This window comes from Aquila chrysaetos, chromosome 3 (genome assembly GCF_900496995.4).
Source record: "Aquila chrysaetos chrysaetos chromosome 3, bAquChr1.4, whole genome shotgun sequence".
NCBI classification, from domain to species: domain Eukaryota; kingdom Metazoa; phylum Chordata; class Aves; order Accipitriformes; family Accipitridae; genus Aquila; species Aquila chrysaetos.
In genome coordinates this window covers 13,904,999-13,918,735 of record NC_044006.1, presented here as the reverse complement: position 1 = coordinate 13,918,735, position 13,737 = coordinate 13,904,999, and the positions used below count along the sequence as shown (strand labels likewise).

At 41.7% G+C, this 13,737-nt stretch overlaps 1 protein-coding gene across 14 annotated transcripts in view; it reads left to right on the top strand.

Annotated features, from left to right (window-relative positions):
- Nucleotides 1-13,737, top strand: part of PTPRT (protein tyrosine phosphatase receptor type T) — a 507,468-nt gene that overhangs the window by 480,007 nt on the left and 13,724 nt on the right. For all 14 annotated transcript variants that reach the window (XM_030008888.1, XM_030008884.1, XM_030008894.1 and 11 more), the window contains 6 exons: nucleotides 715-831; nucleotides 2,134-2,288; nucleotides 4,743-4,878; nucleotides 5,884-6,033; nucleotides 8,940-9,113; nucleotides 12,655-12,786. In XM_030008888.1, coding sequence (XP_029864748.1) covers nucleotides 715-831; nucleotides 2,134-2,288; nucleotides 4,743-4,878; nucleotides 5,884-6,033; nucleotides 8,940-9,113; nucleotides 12,655-12,786 — 864 coding nt within the window. The remainder of the gene's footprint in view (nucleotides 1-714; nucleotides 832-2,133; nucleotides 2,289-4,742; nucleotides 4,879-5,883; nucleotides 6,034-8,939; nucleotides 9,114-12,654; nucleotides 12,787-13,737) is intronic.

The following is a 13,737-nucleotide window of genomic DNA, read 5'->3' as shown; positions in this document are numbered from 1 at the left end:
TTGCTTCAGCTTTTATGTACTGTTCCACTCTTTCATGCTAGAGCATTTAATAACTTGATAGTCTTTGTTAGCCTAAATATCCCTTCTATAGCTTCACAGCCTTGGTTTTAATTTCTACCGTTAGTTTTGCACATGGCTTCTAAAAGTGGCTAAGCTTGGGATATGTTCATGCAATCAGGAGATTTCTTTCTTGAGCCTTAGCTGAGGCCTGTCACAGCTGGTAAAATGTCAAAGTTGTGTCCACATCTGATAAGGAAAGCTTAGAGTCAAACAAATTTAATGTATCAACAAGTACCTCACAATCCCTATGAACTGAAATTCTTTGGCTAAACATAGAAAGTTCAGAATTACAGTAGCAATAGCAAGAGCATAAATTTTTCTCAAAAGGAATGGTGGTAGTGACTGCCAGGTATTCTGTAAACCTGATATATGGTCAGGGCATGTATGGAAATTTAAGGAAGACTATCTTAAAGAAGAGCTAAATGCATCCTTTTAATTTGTATTCACAACAGAGGGAACTGAAAAAAATCCTTCCTCTGGTTTCTATATACAGTAAAGGAATTTTGATCTAATTTATACGGTTAATTTTGACAAGGTCTGTACATCAGAAGAAAGCCCAATTTGCGTTGGCTTCAGCTTGAAAGTGAAGTAAAATGTAGGTTAGCTCTGACTCAACTTGAGCTAGTTGCTCTTTATTTTCTTTTTTCCCCTCAGGTAAAGTGTGTTCGATACTGGCCAGATGACACAGAGGTCTATGGAGATATTAAAGTCACATTAATTGAGACAGAACCATTGGCAGAGTATGTCATACGCACATTTACTGTACAAAAGGTAAGCAAATCTTCAGTCAGCCAAAATTTTGATACAACACTTAATTTGTGTTCAGGAATGTGAGCTCTGGGAGACATATTCAGAATGCTCTTGGAGATGGGAGCTGTTAGTATTTGGACAGTTTTCACTTCAGAAACCTAGATTTTTGACAGGGATTCCAATTTTGGACAAATGATTTTACATGAACATCTTGATGTAGCCACAAAAGTAGAATCCACAGTGCATGAAGCTTACATGCATCCAAAAGCCAGCAGATAGTTGATGGTATGCCAGGAATAATAACCGTTGTGTTTCACAGTGGCAAATTACAGATGAAAAAAGGTATCAGTTTAACTGGATGCCAGATAGGGTCCCCTTTCAACAGAAATAAAAATATAATAAAGGCAAGAGCATAAAAATTATCCCCAAATAGGCAGGATTTGGAAGATTTTTTTTACTTGTAATTAGAAATTGGAAGTCTAAGTGTCAGAGTATTCCAGGTCTGTCCAAATTACTCTCCAAACGCTCAGTAAGTGGTTTTAAAGCTTTTCAAAAATTCCTGCTAAATGAACTTCAGCCACACTGGGAATATTGTTCCAGTTTTCTAATACATCAGCTCCATATTTCATTAAATCACTGAAAAACTTGGTAAGAAATGCTAATGCCAAAATCTGACAGGGAAGAGGACCTGCTGCTGGATTCCACCTACCTTGCCTGTACGATGAAATGTCACAGCTAACTGACACTTCTGTGTTACCCTTTGCAGGGCATATACAAGTGGTGTCAATTTTCATGTACCAATAACTTGGTCTCGCCAGAAAAGCCAAGTGATGGGTCTGGGTACCAGTTTCTGCCCTTTTCACCACCAGCTGTAGTCTCAAACTGAGATTTTGTGGCAGGAGATGGCACAAAATCTACCGTTGCCTGGGGCATGCCCACTCTCCAGGTGTTCGTTCCCCAGGCTGTTGCTTCAACACCTCAAAAAGGATTTAAGAGTGACTTCTTGGTGGTTTACGGCAGTAACGCCAAAGGAGGCTGTATAAATGCAGCCATGGTGTGCTGGGGCTGAAGTCACCCTGTAAAGTTCCTAATCAGCTGGGTTTGAACTCTTAAGACCACAGGTTTGAATTGGGAGCTGGCATTCACCTTCATAGTCCTTAGTTGTGTGTTACCCGCTTCATTTGTACTTGGAGTTCAGCTTGAAATATCTCGGAGTGCAAGGTGGCGCTTGTTCAGTCCCTTGCCTGAGGGAAAGGAGCAGTGATCAGAACATGCTGATTGCAGTCTGATGGAAGAAAAATAGAGGCTGTGTTGTCTCCTCAGAAAGGCTACCATGAGATCCGAGAGATTCGGCAGTTCCACTTCACCAGCTGGCCGGACCACGGGGTTCCTTGCTATGCCACGGGCCTCCTGGGCTTCGTTCGTCAAGTGAAGTTTCTCAATCCCCCAGAAGCAGGACCCATTGTTGTGCACTGCAGGTACGCAAGCTCTTCGAGCCTTTCCTCATCAGCTTTTTCAGCTTTTTTCCTTTTTCCTTTTCATCTGCAATCATCAACTACATTTTGTTTGTTTAAGAGTATAATTTGTGGGCCTCACCAGGAAACAAAGTAGAATTTGGTTTTCTTTTCTGAAGTGGCAGCTCTGGAGCTTAGCTGGCATGAATTGGAGATGATATAAATAGGTCAGAGAGGGCCATTTGAATGTAGAAGACTCTCTGGTGGCCTATACTCTCTTAGATGCTCATAGCAGAACTGGGAAAATGGTAAATATCTGGGACAGCCATTCCAGTCATTATCTACAACAAACTTCACATGGCAGAAGGGACAATGCCTACAAAAAGGCAGGGAATTTTAAAGCAACTTTGCTTTTCTGTACCTACACGCACTGCAGTTCAGCTTTGTACCAGCATCAATAGTCTTATCTGAAACGTTAGTCTGTCTTCCTGGGTCTGGATGCCAGCTGTTGTACATCTTGGCCTCTTCAAAGCCCAGGAGCTGGAATGGGAATGTCAGACTGAAAACCTGTCCAGTGCCTTCCAGCCAGGAAATAAAAGGGGAATGCCTGAGGAAACCTTGCTGCTTGGTTTACAGCTGTGAAAATGGAGACTATTGAATCATGTGCTTGCTAACTCCCTGGCTGCTGCTGTTACCGGTGAAGGCTCTTCTGCACTCTTTTCTTCCAACTGAGCTTAAAGCCCTACTGTGCAAGGCACTGTATGAATATGTAGGAGAGTGTCCCTGACATGAAGAGCTAACAGTTTGAGGTGTGATCAGGCATGCTGCTGGCAGTGGGAGAGCAGACACACACATAGACTGGCATCAGTCAGATGGCTTCAAATGCAAGGAAAGACATTGCTACAAAAAGAGAGTTTGGGTTTGTAGCAGCTACTTCTGCAGTGCTCAGGCCACAGCTCAGGGCACATGTTCCATAAAGGAGACGTGGCTGGAGCACAAGGCTAGGAAGCAGAGCTGGCTATCCCAAAATCTCACCCCTAATCAATCCACAGGCAATTACCTCTAAGTGCCACGCTGCGTGACCAGGAAAAGAGAGAGAATATATCCAGCAACCACTTTAAAAAGGAAAATCAATTCAATCTTACCTTTTTAAAACAGTTTTGGGTTGGGGGGGTGTTTTGCTTTGTTGAGTTTTTTTAGCAAGCAGTGAATCAGTTTTATAATAAAATACAGCTAAAGCCTGAGGAGCTGGCAGAAGAGAATTCATTCAGAGCTCAGGGCCTGAATTTGCTACCTTGGTGCCATGACATGGGTCTGGCCCTGCAAGGAGTCTGAACCTGATTCATTGTCACCAAGAAAGCAAGGAGAAATTTTTCATCCTTCACATTTTAATGAATAAATGCCATTTCCTCTCTGTTATTTATCTGCTTTTGAATTTTAATGACTTGCTTTAAGTGGTAATTACCAAATTCTCCCTACTGATGCCTGGCTGGATAATATCACTGTTCGATATTTATGAAGTGCCAGGATCCTCTAAATATAGAAATGTTATAACTATTTGTTAAAATTCTGAAAAGCTGAGAGATAAAGGGAGAGGAAATGCCACTTATTCATTAAAATTCTGCAAATGAAAAATATCTTCTCTCTATTCAGCAGTTGATTAATCTGGTCCATTAATTTATGGTCATTCATATCTCCTTGCGTTCAGCTCTGCTGGAGTTTTCATGCAACTGAAGTCTCCCTGATTTGAGCTGAGTTTTCCTTCTTCCTTCGGAGTAATGTGAAGAGATGTTCTCCTCTCTCTATCCTTCACACCTAAACAGCTTGGATGATTTCCCAGGAGGGAAGGAGGACACAATGACAACACAGTTTTGCAGGAGATGGTCCAATTCTTGCAAGCAACAGGGTGCTCTAAACTGAAGGTCTTGAATAGCCTCGAGCTCCTTTATAATTTTACAATCCACAACTTGAAATCACCCTCCTCAGGACCCAAACTCCTCCAGATTGAAAAGGGAAATGTTTGAGGTGGAGGACTTGAGCCCCTTTCATTATGCCCACTTGAGTAAACATGTGCATGCCTTTTAAAGAGTCCCATGGAAGAAAATTTCTGGACTTGTGTCTATTTGCAACCTGGAGGCTGCTTTCCCACATCCTGAGTGATAAGAGGTGTGCAGGTGAACTGACCTGTAAAATCATAATGATTTTTTCATAGTGTAATTTTTTTGTTGATGTTCAAGAACACAAAGCTTTTTTTCCTGTACTTGGGTCCATTTCACTTTCAAGAAATATTATTTTACCTCATTCTCTTAAATCCTAAGCTAATTTAGCTACACATAAAACTCAACCCATTAGGGAGAGGGGAGCAGCTTCAAAGAGAAGACAGCTGTGTCTGTGATACAGTGATTTTCTCCTCCATAAAGCCCCGCCCCTCCATGGTCCCTTGATCATGCAGACCCTCATTGTTGTTTCTTTTTTTAGTGCTGGGGCTGGGAGAACAGGGTGCTTTATTGCCATCGACATCATGCTTGATATGGCAGAGAACGAAGGCGTGGTAGATATATTTAACTGTGTGCGAGAGCTGCGATCCCAAAGGGTCAATCTGGTGCAGACGGAGGTAGGTGCCAGCAGGTCTCCTCTTATGAAGTACTGCTTTTCTCTCAGCTTCTCTGCTCAACAGGAGCCCAGCAATTCATTAAGTCAACACTTGCTTCCTCTGTGATGTGATTATACAGAACTTTCAGTGGCTAAACATGACCAGATGTGCACCAAATCACATTCATTGGCAGCTACTCAGGGCCTCCAAGACAGGAGGGCAAACCTTGAAGCTAAGGTCTTAGTATTGCTGATTAATTTTATTCTCACAGTAGAAAAAAGCTAGCTCCTGAATCCTCTCATGACTCATTCATAGGTATACTGCAGAGTCGAATAGTACCTAGTTTATATCAACTGCGAACTAAACAAATGAAACATTTTTGATTCAAGCTTTGGGTGCTGATTAAGCAAGCTGCTCCATCACGTAGCATCTAGCAGCTGCACAAACTTCTGTGGAACCCTTATCTTGCTACACAAGTTTTTCCTATGTGCTTCAATGCATTCCCCTCCTAAGGGACAGGACAATAACCTGGAACAGAGAAGGGCTTTTAACTTTGTTGGACTTCTTATATTTAGTTCAGGGAAAGAACTTTACCCAGAATACCAGGAGTCCAGGAGTTTTGAAGAGGCAGATGGAGCAGACCTGTTAGTACAATTGTTTCTGCTGGTGTTATCATAGGTCCAGAGAACAATCCATTTCTGACCATTGCCTCGTGGTTGTGAACAGAAAAGCTTCACACCCTGATTTCCTCCTCAGCCCACCCCCATTTTGTCCTAGCATTCCTGAGAGTGGTGACTTCCCATTTTACTTGTAAATTTGAAATGAATACATGAGACCTCACATTCAGTGATGGATGAAATATGCTCACAAAGCTGTCACATAACACACTCTGTAATTTGTCTCTATGCGAAATGGAGCCAAATATGCATATTGGGCATGATTTAAGAAAAAAAAAACCAACCCTGTGATTTTTCATGAACTGTATTGAAAATATGATTTTAATATCTTATCTCCTCCCCTGTGCAGGAGCAGTATGTATTTGTCCATGATGCCATTTTGGAGGCATGTCTCTGTGGCAACACGGCCATTCCAGTTTGTGAGTTCAGATCCATATATTACAACATCAGCAGACTAGATCCACAGACGAATTCCAGCCAGATCAAAGATGAGTTTCAGGTAATTTCATGTGTCTCAATCATTGCAGTTGGTGTATTGAAGGTGTTTAATCAATTTCTGTGTGCTATTTTACGATTTCCAACAGAGCAGAGAAGGGGGACACGAGCCAAGGTCTGATTTCAGCTAATTTTTGTTGTTTTACTACTGGATCAAGCAGAGATTTGCTTTTGAGCATGAACTTTTCAGCCTTCAGCAAGGAAAAAATTCCCCATCGCTTCAGTAGAGCAAGGGTACTAATTTTCGCAGATAATGTCGTACTTCTCATTTAAACAAATATTCTGTTGTTCATTTTCCTCTGTAATTTATGCAGAAACATCTATGCCTCAAGGTCCCTTATTATCCATTCTCATGGTTCATATGCTGCTTCCAAGTCTTGACAATCAACTTGTTGACGTCCTTCCATACATAGGAGAAAGTGAGCTTAGTGAGCATTACTTTCTCTAATACTAATTTTCAATGAAGTGAATCCCTCAGTTCACTATGTATGTTTTGCCAAGTACCTGGTGGTGAGAACTGAAATGATGTATAGTAAAATTCACAAGTGCTGGTGTTTGCCTTGGGCAAGCAATGAAATGAGGACCACTCCGCCTTTTGCTATCACCATTGCTTATCCCACCCTAATTAATGGGCTTGAGACACATGAGCCTCTTGCACAGTAGAGAACTCACCCTGCAGAACACTGAACTAAGCTTTCCAGTCTTATTCCCCATGCATCTGTAAATCCCTTTAGGATTTTCAGCTAACACCAATGTATGGAAAAACAATATTGTGGGAAATCTGGGCAAGATGAGTTAGGAAAGAGGAGGAGACCTCTGATGTTTGTTAAGAGGCCGTTCTTCTTAGCAGTAAAAAGGTGGAGATTCCTTTAATTGTTGGAAGTGCCCACCCCCTTTCCCAGCAAAGTATCTTTTGCAGCAAGTGAATGTCTTTTGGGAGGCCCAGTCTGAGTCAGATGCCTCTTTTCCTCCCTCTCTGTGCAAAGGGAGAATGTGTGTTTTTTATCTGAAACCTTACAGGGAATCATCAGGGTTGGTTTAGTGAGATAAAGAATGTGGATCCCAACTGATGACAGTTCAATTAAAAAAAGATATGGTTTTATCAAGCGATATCAGATCTGTAAAACCGCGTCTGGTTCTGGACATTTGGCATGAAGGAGCCAAAGCCTAAACTTCATCAAATGCTGTTATGCTATTAAAAAAAAGTCACCACTTGCTGGGTTTATTTTGTCATGATATGAGACGAGATTTGCTGTCTGTGTGCTTGTTCTTTTGAGCTCCCAGGGGCTGGCAGCTCCTGTGGGAAGGAAATGCTCCACTGTACTTTGCATAAGAGGTTCGTTCTCTGTCTAGTTGTAGAATCCGGTTTTACAGGATTTTGGCTCAGAGCATTCTTCAGCCCTAATTGCCTGGATTTAATGCAAAAGATGGTATCTTTTGCTACAATCTTTATGAACCAGTTGATCTAACTATAGATCTGTTGGTGCAATTTGTGTTATTTAGGTCCCAGTGGCCCTCAGGTAAGGCTGGATGTATTTCTCATGCACTACATGTTGTCTGAACATGCAAAAGCTCGTTCTGGAGTGTTTTTGTAATCTGAATATGTACAAAAAACAAGACAAAGAGGGGAAGGGCAAAAAATAGACAGGAATAAATCACTAACAAGTCACCTGCCTAATTATCTGCACTGTCAGAGATCTGAGATTTCATGTTGCTTCCCCAGCCAGACTGCCTGCTTTCCATCTCTAGACAAAGGGACTTTCATGCAGAACCTGCATAATTTAGAGCAAGTATATTATTGCAAATTTTATACTTTGACACATTCCTTTATCTAGGATTGTTTGACCCTCCTCTTTTTTCCATTTATAACCTCTCTGTGGCAGAAGTCAAGCTCTGTGTAAGAATTTTTAGCCGCTAAATATTGTCTGTTCCTCTGATGGCTGCAGAGGAGTTCACTGTATGACTGCATGGGCTTTGCTGAGGAACAGGACACATAACAAGTGAAAGTAGAATGACATCAGATAGCCACTGATCTACCACGACTTAAGCGACAAGTGTTAAGATGTCTTCACTTTGATTTGCTGTTTTTGATCCCTGCTGACCAACCTCGACTGGTTTGTCAGGAGGCCTCCACAATGCATAACACAAAAGAAAATTAGATTTAAAGAAATAGAGTTTGTCAAGCTGTGGGAAAGACAGATAACAGTAAAAGACTGACAGCAAGACCCCAGAGATAAGGTATGACTATGTAAGTGAAGCATCCTATATGTCACTCCAAAAGGAAAGCAGCAATCTAAATAATAAATGAAGCAAATAGACTTTCCTGTTAAAAAAAAACCCCAATGTTTTCCTCTCAGGTTTTTATATGCATTGTTAAGATAAATCAATAGATTGAGGAATTACCAGAGGATTTAAACCCACTCTGACCTGCTGGGCGAGCCAGGTGAATACTTGGGGTACTTCTGCACAGGATCCACTTAAAGAGGGAGAAGGATGGATGCTTCCACCCTAGGGATGGTAGAAACACAAGGAGGTTTCACTCCATGACCAGGTCAAAGCTGCAACTTGTACCTGTGACAGCTATTTCCAACCTCCAGCAAAGAACGGAAATGTTACCTAACTGCTGTGGGGTTTTAGAGCTGGAAATTGTTGGAAGGTGTATAGTCCCCTCAATTTTTGCTGGAGCTTACGGTTTTCGGAAGAGCACCTCAGGGTGATGGGCAAAATGCAACATATTGCAACAGCAACAAGCTCCTCAGTACTCCTTCTTTTTCATTCTTTGGGATCCCAAAGATCTGCTAGTCTAAGTACCTTTAAAATAAATGTGTTGTGCAGATGGCATCCTTCTTGGAAGTAAATTCAAAGACACTCAGCCTGTTTCTTTCTTCCCATTCTTCCCCTCCTTCACAGACTCTCAATATTGTGACACCACGTGTTCGGCCAGAAGACTGCAGCATCGGTCTTTTGCCAAGGAACCATGACAAGAACCGCTGCATGGATGTGTTGCCCTTGGACCGGTGCCTGCCTTTCCTCATCTCCGTGGATGGTGAATCAAGTAACTACATCAATGCTGCACTCATGGATGTAAGCAGTACTGCACTGTCCCCATCGATCCTAGTTTGCATCGACTTTATTCATTCTCAGGATGCTTTTCTGGGAGAAAAGGATCCAAAGCAAAAAACCTTTTTTACCTGCAGTTTCTGGGGCTGACATCTCCCAGCTGGGCAAAGGTGACAGAAATGTGTCACCTAGACAATAATTATCACGCTACCATTGTAGTTCTGTCTCACATTGGTGGAAAATTTTTGACAAGGAAGTTCATGAGCATGCAGTCTGAGGTTGTATTGTAGAAAGGCAGGTGGACAAAGAAGTGGTGGGACAGCTCTTCCCTTACATTGGTCATTGTATGACTTGGAAGAGAAATGTTTTCCAGGAACTGCCAGGTCAGCTCTTTGAAAAGAATAGTTTGTAGTGTGGAGAGAGTGATTTATTTGAACTTATGCAGTTAAGAATGTGGGAGTACAGGGATCAGATGTGCAAAATTCTTTAAGGCTGAAGGACATGAGTTAAGTTGATGTGAATCTGTGCAAAGGCATTTTCCCTTGCTTTGTTTATAGGCTAGAATCTCACAGCACGGGTCATTTGTATAGGGTGAATTATGTTGATGGTTTCTTTTTGCTGTGGTGCCTAACTGCCTTTGGACAGAAATGTCTTTAGAGCCACTAATTATTGCAGTTGGAGTATCTGTAAATATGATCCAGGGTGAAATGTCACCATTTTTTCCCTAGGAATGTTGGGGTCGGTCTTTTTTCATTTTGTCTGTTCTTTCAGTCTTTGGGGAACAGTGATACTACTGCATTTAAGAGGTTAAGTCAAATGGTCATAGAATTAATTTTAGATTCTTTTCAGAAAGATTGTGATGTTTTCATTGCAAATATGCCTAAGGAAACTTTTTTTTTCTTTAAAGTGTGTTTTGTGCTTTGGCAAATCTGCAGAAGCACAATCAATTCTCCTCTGGTTTCTTTGGGACTGCAAATGTGTTTGCACATTTCAGCCTTCATTACCTCAAATCACTTTGCTAACACTTGTATCCTTCCCCACAAAATTCCTGCTAATTAAAGTTTTTGTATGAGGGAATTTTTCATCCGTCATTGAAATTCAGCCACTATGATGTTCTCTGGCTCTCCTTTATCCTTCTGTAGAGGAATCAGCAGCTTTTGAAAAAAAAACACCAAATAATCAGAGGAGAACAGCCAAAGTCCCACATTTTCATAGGCATTCCTGCTGAGGACAGACCTTGCAAATTGTTTGTCTTTTCCAGTAGCTTCAGGTCTGCAGTCTTGGGCATGGGCACTTACAAGAGATCATCCATCCCATATTGCCTTGAACTATCGTTAATTCTTTCATTGTGTGAAGACAGGCATGTGCTGGGGAACACTTGACAACACAGTCCCAGTGCTGATCATTTTATTTACAGATTTCTCATGTTTATCTCTTTTTTTAAACTTCTCTCCAAACCTTATTTGACTTGCAGCTTGCTCTGTGTATTACATGAAAGCTGTGATAGAAGAAGTGCTAGAGCAGGAAGGGGTGATGGTACTCCTAGAATGGGTTACAGCCTGGGTTTAGAAGCATGAGTTGTCCCAGGAAGGCAATCTGGACTGTGTTCACCAAAATTAACCTTAGACACAGAACACCATTTGAACCCTTCCTCAGGGGGTGAAGCACTCAGTCGGCCTCCTAGCTAAAACTGTGCTGGAGACTGTCTCAGTCTGTTGACTGCAGAGCATTAAAAACCAGCCTCTTCTGCCTTGCGTTAGCTTTAGGGATTACAGCCAAAAGGCTACTGTTGACCACAGAAAGGAGGAATTCTTCCCCAGCAGATTTTGAGATTCCTGACCTTTCCTCTTCAAGTCCTCTGTCCCTTTCAAGTAAAGAGACCTTAGGATTTTTCCTGAGAATCATTGGAAAGCCATGTTTGCAGCTGCAAAATGGTTTGTTAAGAAGAAAGGAGAAATACTGTCCCTCACCTTCCCCTAAAACAATTGAACATAATCCTTACACAAAGAGACTTTAGCCACATCTCTGAGTCAAGCCATACAGAAGTGGCGATAGGTTTGTATTTAATGCATGGGGCTTGGAGAAAGACATGAGTCCATGTCGTGTCCCTGTCATCATCATTCCCCCAGGATCCTACACATGTTCCCTTACATGACTAATTAACATCTCTGTGTCATCTTCCCTTTAAATTAGGACAGCGAACCTGGTTCCTCAGCTGTAGCAAAGAAAACAGGTGGGGCATGTTTCTTTTTTGTCCTAGTGGCAAAACCCACAAACACATCTTAACTTCAGCCAGCAGCTTAGCCAATTATGCAATCTGCTGTATTGGCGCACAGTGAAAAAACCTAGCAGAAACATTATGTTCTTAACTCTAGTTAAGAGGTAAGATTCACTATTTTATTTACCAGTCTGTTGCCACCGTTGGTCTGGTACTACATAGCTTTTGACCCATACTGGTGCTCCTAGGTTTGAAATACAGAGTAGGGAGAAAGGAAAATCCATTCCAGACTGATCATTTCCCAAGAAATCATTTCCTTTTCCTTCTTTCTACTACATGTCCCATGACCCTTCTCACACATGCACACTCAGAAGCATGGTGCAGCCGCCCTGCAAGCTGGTGCAGAGTGTGCACAGCACCTTCTCCGCCTCCCAGCATCATCTGCTCAGCACTTCCACCCACATCTGACTCATATGGGGGAGAAACGGCAAGCCCCCACAACTGCCTTGGGGTTTTATTTATTTCTTTACTTTAAATCCAAAATCTTAATCTGTTTAGTTGGTGGGGTTTTTTTAACCCAGAAATATTGTGCCTTTTAATGCAAGTCAGCTTCACAGAGGTACAGCACAAAGGACTGTGCAGTTTGTAGGCTCATCTAAGCATTGCCTGCCACGGTTGGAAAGCGATAAAGTTTTGAGCTTGTACCCTTTCATCTCAAAGTGCCTTGCAAACATTCATTAACACAGCCCCGCAAAGGTTAGGAGCACAGTTCCTCCCCTTCGTGGTTAGTGAGATTGAGGTCAGAGGGCTTTTTTGAGGTGAAAGAATAGCATCAGAAATTAAATGCTAGCATCACAGGCTCTGAATATTGCCCCACAAGCTCTTAAAGGATGGCTGGGATCCAAATGTGCCACCTCTGTAGCACTACATCACCAGGGAGCGATAGCAGATGGGGGGCTAATCTCTTCTGTAGTTTCTAGAGTCCATTGCAGCAAAAAGGATAGCATTTGCTTCCAGCTGTTTTCTTTCCAATTACTAATATTACTGTTAGTAGTAGTAGTAGTAATAATAGAATTAGTATTATTTGCTGAGTCTCAAAATATAAATAATTGATTTGGGTAATCTCTGCTCTTGTGACACTTCTTTAATGAAATGTCTTCATTGGGAGCAAAAGAATCCCATTATGAGACATTCATTCATTGCAAAGCGATAACAAGGAGAGGGATATGTGATTTGTATAATCTGGTTAAATGGCTCAGATTGCCTAGCCATAGCCTCCCGGGTATAATATTCGTTTGAATAAAAGTTGATTGAATTTTTTTTTAACTAATCTTATTCTTTTGTTAGAGCCACAAGCAACCTGCTGCCTTTATTGTAACCCAACACCCTTTGCCCAACACCATAGCAGACTTCTGGAGGCTGGTGTTTGATTATAACTGCTCCTCTGTCGTGATGCTGAATGAGATGGATGCAGCACAGGTAAGTGATTTTTCATAATTTCCGTCACGTAACTTTCTTCTCAAATCCAGCTGGTTTTAAGAGCATTTCTGCTGCCATTTTCTTGTGGCCCCTCCTCCCCACCCCAATAAATAAATGAAGTGGAACTGGAAAGTAATAGGTGTTTTGCGGTATAATGAAGAGTAAGTCCACATGCTTGGCTCCTTCTAAGACAGCAAATTCTTACTGCAATTAAAAGGGATATCTAAATATGTTGTGTTTGTGGGCCTAAATCTTCCTCCCAAACCTCCTCTCTTTGCTTTCATATTTTTTGTCTGTCTTTGGTTCAGGAAAATGTTCCCTACCACAACCCCAGTGTGCTTCGTGCTTGCCTGTTCAAATGGCATTTCCAGAAGAATAAAACCAAGAGAGATGCTGAAATCATTAGAAGGATCTTTTCCCTGAGATTTCCAATGCAATTCTGTAATACCGAGAAGTGTGGTTTGCAGAGTTTCTGGAGAAGCACATTGTGCTGTGTATTTTTTTATTCTTTCTAGTGTCATATGTAAGTTGGTTTCTTGGCTACTAAACACACCATTATTTTCAGGAGTTGAGCTTGCCAGGGAGGAGCCGTTGGAGTTCCTCCTGTACTAGCATTTCCAGCCACCTTGCTGATGAGTGGCAGAAGATAACAGCTTTCAAAAAGGTGTAATCATGCAATTTGTGTGAAGAGTACGTTTGGCATGGCTAATTTGCCCATTACAGCACTTGTTAAATAAGAGGAGAGGAACCCTCAAGTAGTTGGTACTTCATGGATTAATTTTTCATTTGTCTCTTCTGTGTCTTCAAAATCTTACCATACTTGAAGGCAATGAGATTAGTGGTCTCTTTTTTTTGATGCTAATGGAGAAGCCAGTCACCCCATTCATTGAGGGGATCTCCCTTCAGTGTGAACACTATGGGATTTCATTTCTAGCCACAGTAAGAGCTCTG